The sequence below is a fragment of the Humulus lupulus genome, chromosome 2 (assembly GCF_963169125.1).
Source record: "Humulus lupulus chromosome 2, drHumLupu1.1, whole genome shotgun sequence".
NCBI classification, from domain to species: Eukaryota; Viridiplantae; Streptophyta; class Magnoliopsida; order Rosales; family Cannabaceae; genus Humulus; species Humulus lupulus.
This window is the reverse complement of record NC_084794.1, coordinates 16,735,054-16,750,075: the sequence shown is the minus strand read 5'-3', so window position 1 is coordinate 16,750,075 and position 15,022 is coordinate 16,735,054. Positions and strand designations below refer to the sequence as shown.

Genomic DNA, 15,022 nt, shown 5'->3' with positions numbered 1-15,022 from the left:
ATGAAAAAACATACAAATATAAGAAGTAAAAAAGAATAAATTTTTTAGAAAATGATATATGAAAGAATAAAAATCACCATTACCTTATCATTGTAAGATGCCAATAACTTCAGAAGTTCATGAAAATTTTCTCGATTAATTGATTTTTTACTTTCGCCACGTCCTCGAAAGGTACAAGCTTGAAAGACAAGCCATTTGACTACATCAATTGTAACTTGAAGTCCTAATCTATTATTCTCAATTTTCTCAGAAGTTTGTTTTTCAATAAAACCTCTAATATGTATTGAAGCATTCATCAAATCATTGTAGGCTTTTACATTATTTTTATGAACTGAGTTAGGACTTTTACCCACATGTCGTAAGAGAGCACAATTATTTCCATCGTTGATTTTCTTCTAGTTCTTAAAGCCTCAAAGAAGAAATTTGTTTGCTTCCATCCGTCCAATTGGCTTACTAAATAAATAGTAAGGCAAACAAAATACTGCATCAACTGATGGAGAGTATTCTAGCCAATGAGGAAACAATTCAAACCAAGAGCAACAAAAATGTCGAAGATGCTCATTTGATCCGAATGGCGGATAGCTTTCAAGTTTGATTTGATATGGTCAAGCTTTTAATATAAGCTCGACGAATTTCATCTTGTTGATTAATTGGGTATTCCCAAATTGGAGGACATTTTCCAGGATCATGCTCCATAGAGGCAATATCAAATATTTCACTTTCAATTCTTTGAACTTTCTTAGGATGTGTGGGAACTAAATTTTCAGAATTTGGAATAGATGTTTGACTATTTTCTCCAAATTTTTTTTATCTTCAATGCTTTTTCTTTTAAAAAATGCATCAATTCTTAGCTTTCCCATGACCATGAAGAGTATTTGAATCTAAAATTGTATTGTGAAACTATATATAAGAGAAAAATAAATCAAAATTTATAACAACACAAATATATAATTTTAAATGTAATAGATTTGTCAATTATAATTATGTACAAATTACAATCCATAATCACATAGCAACACAATCAATCTTTCAATCAATTAAATTATAACATCTTATATGACAGCCAACGATATCAGTTTTATCAACCTTTTGTATTACTTTGTAACAAATAATATATATTTTCTTATGAAATTTTAATTAGTTGCTGGCATGTAGTTAATTATATTAATAAAATAAAATCGATGAAATATTAAAATTATAACAAATAAACTGAACAAAAAAAAATATATATATAATGAATAACAAAAACATAAAATATAATTGTAACTAATTACTTGGTGGGGGACCTTGACTAGGGGGTATTGATTGGAAGGGTATTGGCTTGTTTCGGGAGAAAATTTTGGTGGAAGAGGAAGATTAAAGACAAGTACGCGCTTCTGCGCTAATGCATATAGCCGTTGCAGGTATCGGCTCCACCTCCATACTATTTGTCTTCATTCATTTAGGGAAAATACTAGGGTTTAAAAAAAAATAAAAAGAGACTAACTTTATCAAGATTACTAACAAATAATATTGGCCTTATACATAATTTGGTTCATAGTTGTAAACTTTAAATCCAAATTTCAATTATAACATTTTTTTAATTTATTATTTTTGTATTAAATAATAACTAAGTTGTTAATTAATATAACTAGGTAAAAAAATTAAGAAAAAGTTGGGAGAGCCATGGCCACCTCCGCCCCCCCTGTCTCCATCATTGCTTGCAAGAATCACATCGAGCACCATCGAGTCACAATCGAACTACTATCAAACAAAGTCGTTTTTTTATGACAATCTTGATTTTAAAGGCCTCATCGAATAATGGTTGCTCGATGTCAGATACTGCAATTCATTCCACTCTTACTTTTGCTTTGAAGAAATGATGGAAAAAGCTGGTGATTTTCTTAGACTGTTTGTAGCAGCTAGTTAACTACTTCTCTGGTAACTCTAGTTGGCCTAATTGGAGATGTGCTTACTTGCTAGAGTCTATTTTAGATTTGATTAAAAATATTTATGTCTCTAAGCTTGAATTCATAGTAAGACGTATGTATATGTTTTTATTTTTAATTTGTTGCATAATATTTTTATAATTAAAGCTAAAAAATTTAACAGAAAATTAATTCTACAATTAAAACTTATAAACTCGAATTTAAAAAAAGGTAAAATTGGCTATACTCATATATTTTTCCTTATGAAATTTGTTCTCTTAAAAAGAACAAAGCCTATTTATAGAGTTTTACAACAGTGAAATAAACTTAAAAGACTAGAAATAATCTTAGACTCATATGACGAAATAATAGATAAGGCAAACAACGCAAGTTTTGTTGATGTTTAATGTAGACAAACCATTCTAAGAATAAGATATATAATTTAATCTTAAAAATGTCAAAATAAAAGGTAAAAAATATAAGGGTATTTGTGGCATAAATACTAAATGTTTTATACTTACTACAGTTAAATACTTAATCTTTTTTTCAAGGCAGAAAGACTCAATGTTCAATATAAGCTAAGAATAAATACCTAATTTTTTTTGGGAAATCTACAAAAGTGCACTAAAAGTTAAAAAAAATCTGAAAAATACGGTGCATTACAAAAATACGGAACTTTTGGATAAAAACACGGAATGGCAAAATTGTAAATACGGAGTGGCAAAATCATAAATAAAAGCTGTAAAATACAATTTTTTGTGAACAACGTTTACAAACTAGTAAATATCTGTTACAAATTTGTAAATATTTGTTACGTGTTTGTAAATAATATTTACAAAATCCGTTATAGAATTGTAGATTTTTTTTTTTGTTTTTTTGTAGATAAAACTTACAAATAAATTTGTAACTAAATTTTTTATTTTTGTAACAATAGTTTACAAATTTAGTTTTACAACTAAGAAAGATATTTTTGTAACTAATATTTACGAAAATATTTTATAGTTAAGAAATCATAAACAAAAGATACATAAAAATATTATATTTTTCTATATTATTACAATATTGTACCAAAAAATTACATGAACCATCATATTTATGCTATACAACTTAAAAATACAAATTTAAGATATTCATTATTTATAAAACACTTTATTGAATGTAGTGGTGAAATACAATATTTTTTTTAAACAAGTTTTACATTTTTGTAACAACAATTTACAAAACTAATTTCACAACTAAAAAGTTTATTTTTGTAACTCACATTTACATAAATATTTATAAATTTATTTAACATGATTATTACAAAGATTTACAAAACTAATTTTTTAACTTTAAATATATTTTTGTAACAAAACTTGAAACTTTAACTGTATATTGTAACATATAGTTATTAATATTAATTTTAATTAACTGCATATTGTAATTTGTATAAATATTTTTTTTTGAGTAATTGTATAAATATTAATAAATACATTCATTTTAAATAAAAATAAATTAATCTACTTTATTAATTTTCAAAGACAATATTGGAAATGATTTATCTAGAGTCACCTCTCTCTTCATTACAGGAGTCTTTTCTTTGAAGATTTGGAGTACTAAAAACTGTCCATGGTACTCCATGAAGCCTAGAAGAATAACCGTATAAAACTGCCGTATAAAACGATTAACATGCCGTATTTTTGTAATTTGTTTAACATGCCGTATAAAACGATTTTTTTTAAAATTTACGGTGGGAGATGTAATTAATCCATTTTTTTTTGTAGCAAAAATACCCAAAGTTGCTAAAACATTGCTTTTGTCAGTAACCTTTTTGTCAGAATTGTTAAGTGTTGACTCACCAAACATGTATTACTTCGTAATTTGGGTATTTTTATCATTAAAATATGTTTTTTTTAATTTGTATTAATTTAAAATGTCTTTTTAATTTATTTTTCTAATTTAATTTTTTTTTAAATGAATGAAATTGACCGATTATAGAATGTCAAATGTGTGCTTAGTCAACAAGCTTAACAACTCAACAAAGAATGTACTTACAAAAACAATGTTTTAACAACTTTAAGTATTTTTGCCGTAAAAAAAAATTAAGTATTTATCTTTAACATATATTGAATATTGTGTGTTTTTGCTATAAATTTTTTTTAAGTATTTAACTATAAGTGTGAAACAACATTAATTTATGCCGCAAATAAAAGTAATCTATGCTTTCTTTATTATTATTTTTTAAAGCTTTTTATATATATAAAATCTTAGATTTTGTTATGCAAATTTAGTATATAAATACATTACACCATGCTAATCCATTATAAAGAACTGTATATATGTTAAATAAATAAAATAAAACGGCACATGTCATTATTTAAAAATGTTTATACTTTTTGTATAATGTGTTTTGTTCAATTACCTGTTTGTATTTGTATTTTGATAAATGATTTTTTGGACCCTGTATTTTATAAAATTGTTCAATTAAAACTCTAAACTCATTTTTGGTCAAAATTTTCTGAGCTAAAATTATAAATAATTCATTAAACTAACAATTTAAAACAAAAATAAAATTATTTTGCCTAACAACTGTATAGTTATATTTAATTTTTTCATCATCAAAATTAGGTTTAGGAGTCTATTTGAACTATTTTACAAAATACAGGGTTCAAAAATAAATTTGTCAAAACACAAAATCTGAATAGATAAAGAAACAAAATATATGATACAAAAAAGTATAAACCCTTGTTTAAAACTATTTTTGAAAATAATTTCCAAAATTAGCATATGATAATTAGAGAAAGTAAGCCACTTCAGATTTTTTTTTAAAACGACACTATGATACTGACATTTCTAGCGTCAGTACCCAAAAATTCCCCTAAATTATGAGGGAAATAGAAAGTTAGGAATATTTCTATAAACTAGAAAAGAAAGAAAACAGTAAAGGTAGAATTAGGTGGTAAGCACTACGACTAATATTAAAGAATGAAGAAAATGGTTTCGTTGGTCACAAGTTAATGTGTTAAAGAAGCATCGTGTCATTTTCCAGCTGAGAGTTTGTGATTTTTTAGAGAGTTTAAATCGTCGCATTGATGTGTTAATACGATTTTTTTAATTAAAAAAATACACATTATTTTTCAATATATATATAATGTTTAGAATACTCGATTTACTTATATTCATTATAAAACACATAATCTTTCATAAAATTAAAAATAAAATATATATATATATATAATTTTATTGTATTCTATATTTTCTATTACTTTATCACGAAAACAATTAACTAATCTGAAATTCATCAATCGACCCCCTATTTATAGTAGAGATTTACTAAAATATCTTCTCCGCATAATACAGTTAATAAAGACTATCTAATCTATATTAATTTAACTATGAATATCTAATAATAAAGTAAAACTAACAGCTTACTCATTCAAATCTACATTTAAACAAAACATGCTAGACCTGACCAATTAATACCGAGTAGTTTCCATCAAGTTGATGCTTCTATTTCAACATTCCTAAACTTGTATCATTATCAGACCAAATGACCATAACGCTTTGAGCAAATTAATCATTCTTAACAGGGTCTTTGCACTCTAGCCTAGTTTAATAATTTTTTGTAAAATATGGTCTCTCATAATTTAGACAACTAGTAAAAAATTTAGGTAGTTAGTTAAAAAATTCAAACAGTCAGTCGAAAATTTTAGACAGCTGGTCGAAAAATTTAGACAACTGGTCGAATTTTAGACATAAACTATTTTGCAAAAAATTATCAAAAATAGGTTACAGTGCAAAATGGCTTAAAAAAAGAGGTCATTTTCACTAATTTATCTTCATAATAATATTTGAATAGTAAGCATGCTCATTTTATACTTCCCACTTGACTATATCCAAAATGAATTTATCCTAACCAACTCCTATATTAAATTACTCGAAAATTGGGTACAACATAATAAAAATCTTTAAAATATATAATTTTAATATTCAAACAACAATTATAAATCATAAAATTTCAAAACTATTATATAAAATTATATAATAAACAAAATAAGTATGTGCCAGGCACGCAAAATTACAATTTGCAATTTCTAGTTTTTCAAAAAATTAGGGTAAATAATTATGTGTTTTGTTAAAATACACACCCGGAACACGAATTTTATCAATAAAATTTTATCACTATAACCAAACTGTTCTCAATATAGATTCTAAATTCAAATATTCAAATTTAATTATTCAATTACATATAACTGGGAGCAGTTTGGTTGTATACCAAGTTTGTATTCAAAAACAGGGTAACAAATGAGTATTTACCCTTAAACTATATGTATTCTAATGTCATTATGGCTGACCCATTGAACAATCACAATATTATAGAAATACAGCATTTTTCAGAGATGCTTGTATTTATAACAAGGAAGCTTATAAGAACAAGACTAATACAGTCTATTAGTCTTAATAATACTACATTATCATTAGAGAGAACCCTATTCTGAGAGTAAATGGGAATTCTGAGTAAATTTTGGCAGATCCATTGAAGCTCTTGCAATGGACTTGTATTCTTCCAGTAGTTTTGTATCGAAGCATCCACTCTCCTGCACCCCCCCCAAAAAAAAACCACACATTTAAGAGTTTATCCATGAAAATTGGAAACCAGAGAGGTATTACTATTTAGGTGAAAAAGATAATGCAGAGACTATCATTATCTTCTCTATAAGGTTTTGATAGGTTTATCATTACCTTGCCAGTCAAAAATCGTATGTAGCCAAAAAGCTCAAGTGTCATCTGTTGATTGGATGCGTAGCTGACTACGTCTGTTTCGTCAACTAAGTGCATTTGCTTCAAAGATGGAACCGAAATCTCTCAGTAAACAAAAAACCAGGCATATTTTGTTGTATTGTTCTCTTTTGCATTGACAATTGCTCAATTTGTAGAAAGCAAATGAGATTTAATAAATTTGCTTAGACTGAATTGAGATGGACAAGTTGAGAGTTCATACAATTTTTTTCTGATGGGTGCGGGAACACCGTTCATTTCCAATCCAAACCAGGACCTTGGAAATCCTCTGCTTATCAACTTCCGCATAAGCACAACCAAAGAAAACTCCGAAAACTTGATTGGGAAGAGAATGTGTTCCATCTTCTGGATTTATGTACTCAAAAGAAATAAAAAAGAAAGGATCATCACAAATCAAAGGCCACATTAATGTGAAAGCAATTAACACGCCTTTGTATGTGGAAGAATACTTTTAAAAAAAAAACTAGTGGCATGGCATGTCATCTCACGCTAATTCACTTAAAGAATTAGGTCGACCAAGTTAAATAGCAGAACTATATCTAGTTTCATACTTCTAGTAGTGTAGCATACTATGAATATGAACCTAAAATTTAAGAATCCATAGTGCAAACTTGGGAAGGAAAGAAACAATTTAACCAACCTGTAACATCATGTAGAAACCCATTTACATATTGACCACTTAGATATATTGGTTCAATTGGCAATGCATTATCAACCCCTGCAGTTGATCAGAACAAACCCTTTAATAGAAGCCTGTGGAAAGAAGAAAACAGTAGCACACAGAATATGAAAGGGATTATTACAGTCTTCAAATGGAGGAAGACCCCAAAGATCAGGCTCAAATTCCAGAAGAGAATGAAGCACAATATTTGCTAGGGAAGAAAAATCAGTTTCACTTCGGGGTGGAACAGCCACCACCTCCATTTTTGCAGCATTTGCAGCTTTAACACCAACCCTGTATTTGTTGATTTATTCCAAAGTAAACACTGACTCTATTAAAATAATTTGGACGAACTCTGTTACTACTTTCATAACATTAATGTTATTTTGGTATTGCTATCAGGATATCATCTTGGTTTAAAGGGATCGAATCAAATGCCATAAATAAACTTATCCAAGGGTTTATCAATTTTGTAGCCCTTGAGGTCTTTAAGTCTCTTCAGTCATTTTAATTGGAAAAAAATTAAATGATCAGAGACCTTATACCCTACACATAATATCTCCATCTATTCTGGATTATTCAAGCAGCTTTTTCTTCATCATGTCACCCTTAGATCTCTTTAGTGAATATAAAACAGAACTAAGCTATCAGTATGCAGTTGCTGATTACTAAGCAATTAGTGTAGAATAATCTTACAAGGAGTCTTCAATCACTATGCATTGACTTGGGTCCACACCCATTCTCTTCGCTGCCTCTTCAAATCTGTAAACAAATTACAAAGTAAAATAGTACGCCTGGAAAGGCAAAAGTATTATGCATATCAAGGATTTTACTTGATATCAAAGTATATTTACCAGGGTGAACCTGCCTAATAGGAATGACATCATTTTTAGTGTTTTACATGGTATCAAATATATAACATCAGTTTAATCTTCCTTCCAATTCGTAGGAAAAGTCTCTGTCAAAGTAAAATATATTGGACAGTTTTCAGAATTTTGTTAGAACGGTCTCTTCTTTTCACTGAATATCACAAAAGATCCCATGCTTTTACTGATTCAATTTAAGGAAGTGATTTTCCCTTCAACTCCATGTTGGGCAATTTAGGGACTTTGATGTCAAAAAATTCCATTTACTCTTTCATGGTATACATATATATGATCAATCCTAATTACTTAATGTCAAAAGGCTTACAGATCTGGTGAAGGCTTCCCTGCTTTAACCTGGTCACTGCCAAGAATTACAGTAAAGCATTCCTTCCAACCTGCACAAATTATTTTGGATTTTTTAGTAATGTGGTTGTAACCAGTTACCACTATCAATTTTAACTGTCATGGTAAGTACTAGAGTGAATTGTAACTGGTTAATACCAGATTTGAAGAAGAAAAACATATAAGAATATAACCACTAAATAAGAAGAAGAAGAAGAAGGAACAATTTGGTGGAGTTTACTACAGTAACTAATTCATTGTCAAGTTATTAGCTGAAATTTTATTGATGATCAAAACAAAATCATAGAAAGAAAATGATACTATCATAATGCCTTTTTCTACATTTTCACAAAAAAAATCCCTAATTTTGCAATATGGTGGAGTTTCTAACCTTGCTAAGACTGCAGGGTCCAACAGGCTGACTTAAAATTTATACAAAAATAAAAAATAAACCTTTTTGGTGGGAGATTTTCTTGTCAATGTATTCTCGTAAGGAGTTTGATGCTAGAGCAAGTGGAATTCCGTGATTATAGAGATGCTTAATAAGTCGAGTAGCACCAGGAAGTGCTCTGACATACATCCACCTAAAATTATACACATGAAAAAAAATGAGAAAAGAAGAAAGCCATAATACTAGGCTGCAGATGCATATACTAGTGTATATATATAATTTGCTTAGCCATGTTGAAACTCATTTCTGAACAAACATCAACTTGACACAAATGAAAATCCTAGAAGAGCTATGGGAACAAAAACAAGAACATCTTAAGCATAATTATGCATAATTACACAAACTTTTAACTCGAGAGCACAAAAGAGAGTTACTTTTCTTGATGCATGGGGATTATCTCTTGGATGTACTGATCTGGTGTCAATGGGAGATCATAGTCCTTAACAATGGCAGCTGAGGAATCCTTCAGGGTCATTCCGTCAGCCTTCTTCTCTTCTCTTTCCATGTCTAAAACCTTACCATATTTTGCCAAGAACTCCTTGAAAACATCCTTTGTGGCCCTCTCTGCACAAACAAACACATGATTTCAGGTAGAGAAACAGATATTTAAATAAAACCCATTTCACAGAAACGAAAACGAATGCAATATATGAGGATGAATCAAACAAATATGATATGCATACCTGTGTCCAAAAGGGTACCATCCAAATCAAGAATAACAGCCAAAATCTGTGGTTTTAGGGTTTGGGCATTGCAGAGACCAGAGTTACAGCAGCTCATGGCGCGGTTGGGTAATTGGTTTGACCAAAAATGAGGACGAAGAAAAGAAAACAATATTGATATAATAATGAAACGCTATAGAGAGTTGAGACATATATGGCCATGCAAAAGAATCGAGATGGACGTAATCCAAGGGGATTGTTCAGATTCCAAACAGTGTAGCGTAAAGGAATTCGCTCGGATCGGATCAGAATTAAGGATATTCCCGTTATCATTCTCATTCCCATTTCCAATTTTTATATCCAAACAAAGAAACAGAACACGAGCACTTTTGCTATAAAAATGGAGTTGTTGATACACAACCATGTAAGAAAAGTTTTATTTTATTGGATTTTAAAAAAGTAAAACAAATTATGAGAACTATATCAATCCTCCATTAGCCATATCAATTTTTTTTTTTTTTTTAAAAAAAACCTTAAGTTTATAACAAGTTTGCAAGTATGGTGTTAAATGTACAATGGTAAAATCTACATACAACTATTCTATTTTCATACCATGCATTTGTGTCTCATGGTATTAATTTTTTTCATTATATTTAGCTTCGTCCAACACCACAAATGTTTCGTAGCATTATTATTATTATCTGTATTATGGAATTAAAACATCGAAACTAGAGTTTTAAACATAATCATTTTGTAAATTAAATCAATTCCAAAAAAATAACCACATCTTTGTATCGGTGTATAGTAACTCGTATGTATGTATTATATTAGAACCTACAAATCACTTGGGTAGTAGTAAAATATATATTATGTTAAGGTTTCACATTCAAATCTCACGCCATCTGATATGTGAAAAAAGCTACTCTTTTAACTTATATGACATTTGTGCTAAAAGATTGGATATTAATCAAAGTAATAGATGCCATCCAAAACAAATCATTCAAACTTAGATAAACTAAACCATACCATCGCTGTTATTGTTTCATTAATTTACTAGTTATAACCATTAACCCAATGCCGTCAACGATGTTTATTCTTTTCTTTTTCCTAATGATGAAGAATTTTATTCTTAATGCACTCTAAACAGTGTATCCCTGAAAAGTGATGATTGATTTTCCAACAGTGTTTGACTCTAAACAATGGCTCATATAACATCCAATAACCAAGTTGAGATAATTGGAATCAATTCCCAGTTTCACTAGCCCACTCACATGGACCAAACCAGAGCTTTTGCGGGTATCTACGGTGTACATATATCCCCTCTAATTCTTCCACAGAACAGAACAGGTATTGCCAATTTGCCTGGGATCTTTTCTTTTCCTCATCATCTCTCATTATATTCTACCCTTCAACAGAACATCTTTAGTGTACATAGAATGAAAAACAAGAAACCAATAGAATATTATACCCATCTAGAATATAAGACAGAAGGAGATGAAAGGAATTCTTTAGATATTTAGAAATAAGAATACAACCACTCCAATATCAATTTTTCTTTGATTTCATCATTTGTGATTTAAAAACAGAAAGGTAATCAATTCATCATAAATAATAAACATTAAAAAAAAAGTAAGGAATTGCATGAAATGAAAGAGCTTGGTTAAGACCAAGGGAGAATAGAAGGGGGGAGAAGGAAGCCAGATCTTATCATAAATACATATATAAAAAAAAAAAAGTAAGAAAGTTAAAACTGTTAATGATAAGCCAAACAGTACAAGCCTCCATCTGGGCTACGGCATTTTCATAAAAACAAGAAAATCACCCTAAGCAATTGGGATCAATCCCCTGCACTCCATCCAACATAACATCAAGAACAAGATGGTAGAATGCAGACCAGACCAACCAAGTCCAGATTGAATTCTATAATAAACCACAACATATAATATGGGACCCAAAAAAGAAAGGGATGAAAAACAATGATCTAGTAAAGCTAAACACCAAAGTTGACCGTGACGAGAAGCAGATCTCCTCTTTTATCCATCATACACATATAGCAAAGCAACTCTCACCCGACGCTATCACTGCAAAACATAATGAAATGCATGACCAAAGTAGTCGAAGATTGTAGTATTGATTATATTAAAGAAATATGGAAATCACTAACCTCTGCATCCTCCCCACTCGCCTTGGCGGTGCCATTAATCTTCTGGGAATCTTCTGGAGCAAAAGGGGGAATTGAATAAGAAAAAAGTGATGTTTGGAAATATGAAATAACCATGAGAAACTGAAGCGAGAAAGAGAGTACTCATAAAGTAAATACTGATTATGATGTCTAGAAAATCAAAGTAAATACTAATTACAAATCATTCAACATATACAAAGTAAATACTTTGTACCTCGAAAGATTATAGTACAGTCTTTAGACAAAAGAACTGAAGTTAATCAATTATTTTTATCATAGCATTTAAGCTACTAAATATATGCAAAACAAAAATTTCAGTGCCTAATAGTTGTGTCAACCTATTATTGGAAATAAATTAATATTTGGTCCTGCTTCCTAAAATAACTAGAATAGGATGGAAATTTCAGGACAAGGGCAGCTCACAACAAAATTGATTATTTCCTGGAATAGTAACATTAATTACCTGCATCCTCTGGGATATCAGAAGTCCACAAATTGAGGTTGTCCCTTAGAAGTTGCATGATTAGTGTACTGTCCTTGTAGGAATCCTCGTTCAGAGTATCAAGCTCTGACATAGCTTCGTCAAAAGCTTGCTTTGCAAGGTGGCAGGCCCTGTTAAATTAACCTCCGCATCAAACAGGATACTAAAGGAATTACAAAACACCAAAATCCAGCCAACCTGAATATATCTACAAACCTTTCAGGTGAATTCATGATCTCATAGAAGAAGACTGAAAAGTTCAAAGCCAATCCTAACCGGATTGGATGTGTGGGAGCCAATTCAGCTTCAGCGGCTGTTGTAGCAGCCTGCACACGCATAATATTAATATCAAACAAAATTGAGAGAGCGAGAAAAAGCATGATGCAGAATATTTTTAACAAAGTATATTAGAAATAATGCTGATAGCAAAATAAATGGGCAGATTTATGTTGAAAGTAACAAAGTAGATCAAACTTTCTAAGAAAAACCTAAAGGCTAATACTTGCTTAAGAGCCAATAATATTTTCTTTTAACCCTCTTAAACAAGAAAAGATTTCGTGACGCACAAACAGAAAAGAATGAACTTCAATGAAACATTTTTTAAGTGAAAAAAAAAAGTAAACAACCTCATATGCTTTCTTTGATTGCTCTGCAGCCTCTTTTTTCTCGTCACCAGACTTGAACTCTGCAAGATAACGATAATAGTCTCCTTTCCTGTAGCCAATAATAATTTGCAAGCAACCACAATCAAACAACATTGATAATCATGTCAAAACACAACTTAATGTACAAATTCAGTTATATTCACTCACAATAGCTCCTTACATTTTATAGTAGAATACAGTTGATTCACCAGCAGTAGCTGATGGAATAAGATGTTCATCGATGACAGTCATGATATCACTACAAATGGTAGAGAGCTCTGATTCAACCTTATGGCGATACTCCTTAATTTGCTTAGCATGAACTTCATTTCCTTTCGCTTCTTCCTTCTGTTCTATTGATGATAGGATCCTCCATGAGGCTCTCCTAGAACCAACAACATTCTTGTAACCAACGGAAAGCAAGTTCCGTTCTTCAACAGTCAATTCAAGATCAAGTTTTGCAACATTCTTCATTGCCTCCACCATCTCTGTTAAATTATAGAGTAAGAAAGTAAACATGGAAAGATAAAGTGAGAGTCAAGCTTTTAGAGTTGAAGTTGTTCATTTAAAAAATCTCAGGGTGTACAAAGATCCCTGATCCATAGATTTTCAATCAATATTACCCATTTAAATATTTTTTACTATTCACAAAGTCTGACAATTTATGGGAAAAAAATATACATGTAACCATCTATATGAGTATATTCCTAAAATTAATTGGCACCAAGAAAATAACATCTGTTAGAATAAGAAATAAGTAAAGCTATGAGAAGGGACACCGTTAAAAGGTAGATCAATTTTCTTGTAGTAAAATTAGTCAAGACAAGGAGTCAGACAGAAGCCTCATCAAATCATATTTGTCGGTGGAAAATATATATATATAATGAAATAAAACTCAAAACAAAACACACGAAATTTTTTATTTAGAAAAGTAGACAAGAAAAATTCAGAACAAATCATATGCCGGTGTTCAGTGATAATATGCAAAATTTCTCTACATATAAATCAACTAATCTTTAAACAATTCAATGTATGATTCATCTCGAAATTTCTGGTTTGCTTCAATTTCCTCAACAAATTAAAAAATTAAATGGAGTAACTTTAGATTGAAGTTCACTAAAATTAAAAAAAATTGAGTGACTTCGGATTCGAAGTAAAATACCAAATAAATAAATAATTAAAACGATTCCAATCAATCATAACAGAGAGTTACTGCGAAAAACAACGACAAAAGAAAACCACATAAAGAGTAGAAGTTTGAAAAAGGGACTAATGCTAAAAGGTTATATGCATGTGCGTTAAAAAAATACAAAACAAAAAAGAATAACCATCGTAGCGCTCGGCCTGCTCAGCGAGCTTAGCAACGTAGACGAGGTTGTCCCGTTCTTTAGTGGAAGCCATGGCCGATCTCTGTGAAAGAAATTTAGGGTTTCGAAACTTTTGAGTAAAAAAATAAATGAAAAAACAGAGAGAATTTGGTTGTGTTTGTGTTTATATGGGTATGCGTTGTCTTTTCTCTCTCTAAGCTTTCTGGTCTCTAAACTGTTCGCAGGTGAAAAGGACCAAAATGTAATTTCCTTAATATCAAAAAAGTCCCTGATATCAATAATGATTTGGCATATTTTTTTGTCCAAAACACTAAAACGTTTTATTATTATTCTTCCTCTGCTGGAGGATTTACGTAGCTGCGGATGAGCTGAGAATGTCGAAGTTGTAGCGCCTGGTTTGATGTTGCCACGTGTCGTTTCCAAATCCTCGTCAAACTGTTTTTGAAGGAGTCAAAAAGGGTAGAATTTGTGATACATAGCAAATTTCGGAGTCAAAATCGTGGGAATACTTTTGGACGAGTAATAACGCGCCACGTCAGCAATTGTTACCAACACGGACGATGTTTTTTTCTTATTGGTCAGAAGGGGTCGCGAACGTGGGTCGTCCTATTTCGACAAATGTCTTGGGCCGTTAAAGTCCAATGTACAATGACGGCCCAAATGCGTACCATAAAATGGTGACGTGGCAGCTTATGAATCGATGTCACATTAGTAAAGCT

At 30.4% G+C, this 15,022-nt stretch overlaps 2 protein-coding genes across 3 annotated transcripts; both read right to left on the bottom strand.

The window, feature by feature from the left end:
• Positions 1-6,187: 6,187 nt before the first annotated feature.
• On the bottom strand, positions 6,188-10,085 carry LOC133817382 (bifunctional riboflavin kinase/FMN phosphatase-like). The gene is made up of 10 exons (XM_062249885.1): positions 9,690-10,085; positions 9,381-9,570; positions 9,009-9,139; positions 8,539-8,608; positions 8,044-8,109; positions 7,490-7,641; positions 7,327-7,404; positions 6,889-7,031; positions 6,630-6,728; positions 6,188-6,484 (listed from the first exon to the last, which is right to left on the bottom strand). The coding sequence occupies exons 1-10, from the start codon at positions 9,784-9,786 to the stop codon at positions 6,377-6,379; spliced, it is 1,134 nt and encodes a 377-aa protein (XP_062105869.1). The 5' UTR covers positions 9,787-10,085; the 3' UTR covers positions 6,188-6,376.
• A 1,319-nt stretch (positions 10,086-11,404) lies between these two features.
• LOC133817383 (14-3-3-like protein B) lies at positions 11,405-14,492 on the bottom strand. 2 transcript variants are annotated; one of them, XM_062249886.1, is made up of 7 exons: positions 14,304-14,492; positions 13,157-13,463; positions 12,958-13,045; positions 12,548-12,657; positions 12,314-12,462; positions 11,833-11,885; positions 11,405-11,749 (listed from the first exon to the last, which is right to left on the bottom strand). In XM_062249886.1, exons 1-7 carry the CDS (start codon positions 14,374-14,376, stop codon positions 11,747-11,749), a joined length of 783 nt encoding a protein of 260 aa, XP_062105870.1. In that variant the 5' UTR covers positions 14,377-14,492; the 3' UTR covers positions 11,405-11,746. The 2 variants fall into 2 exon arrangements, with proteins under 2 accessions (XP_062105870.1, XP_062105871.1); XM_062249887.1 differs by having other exon boundaries at positions 11,833-11,882.
• Positions 14,493-15,022: the final 530 nt, after the last annotated feature.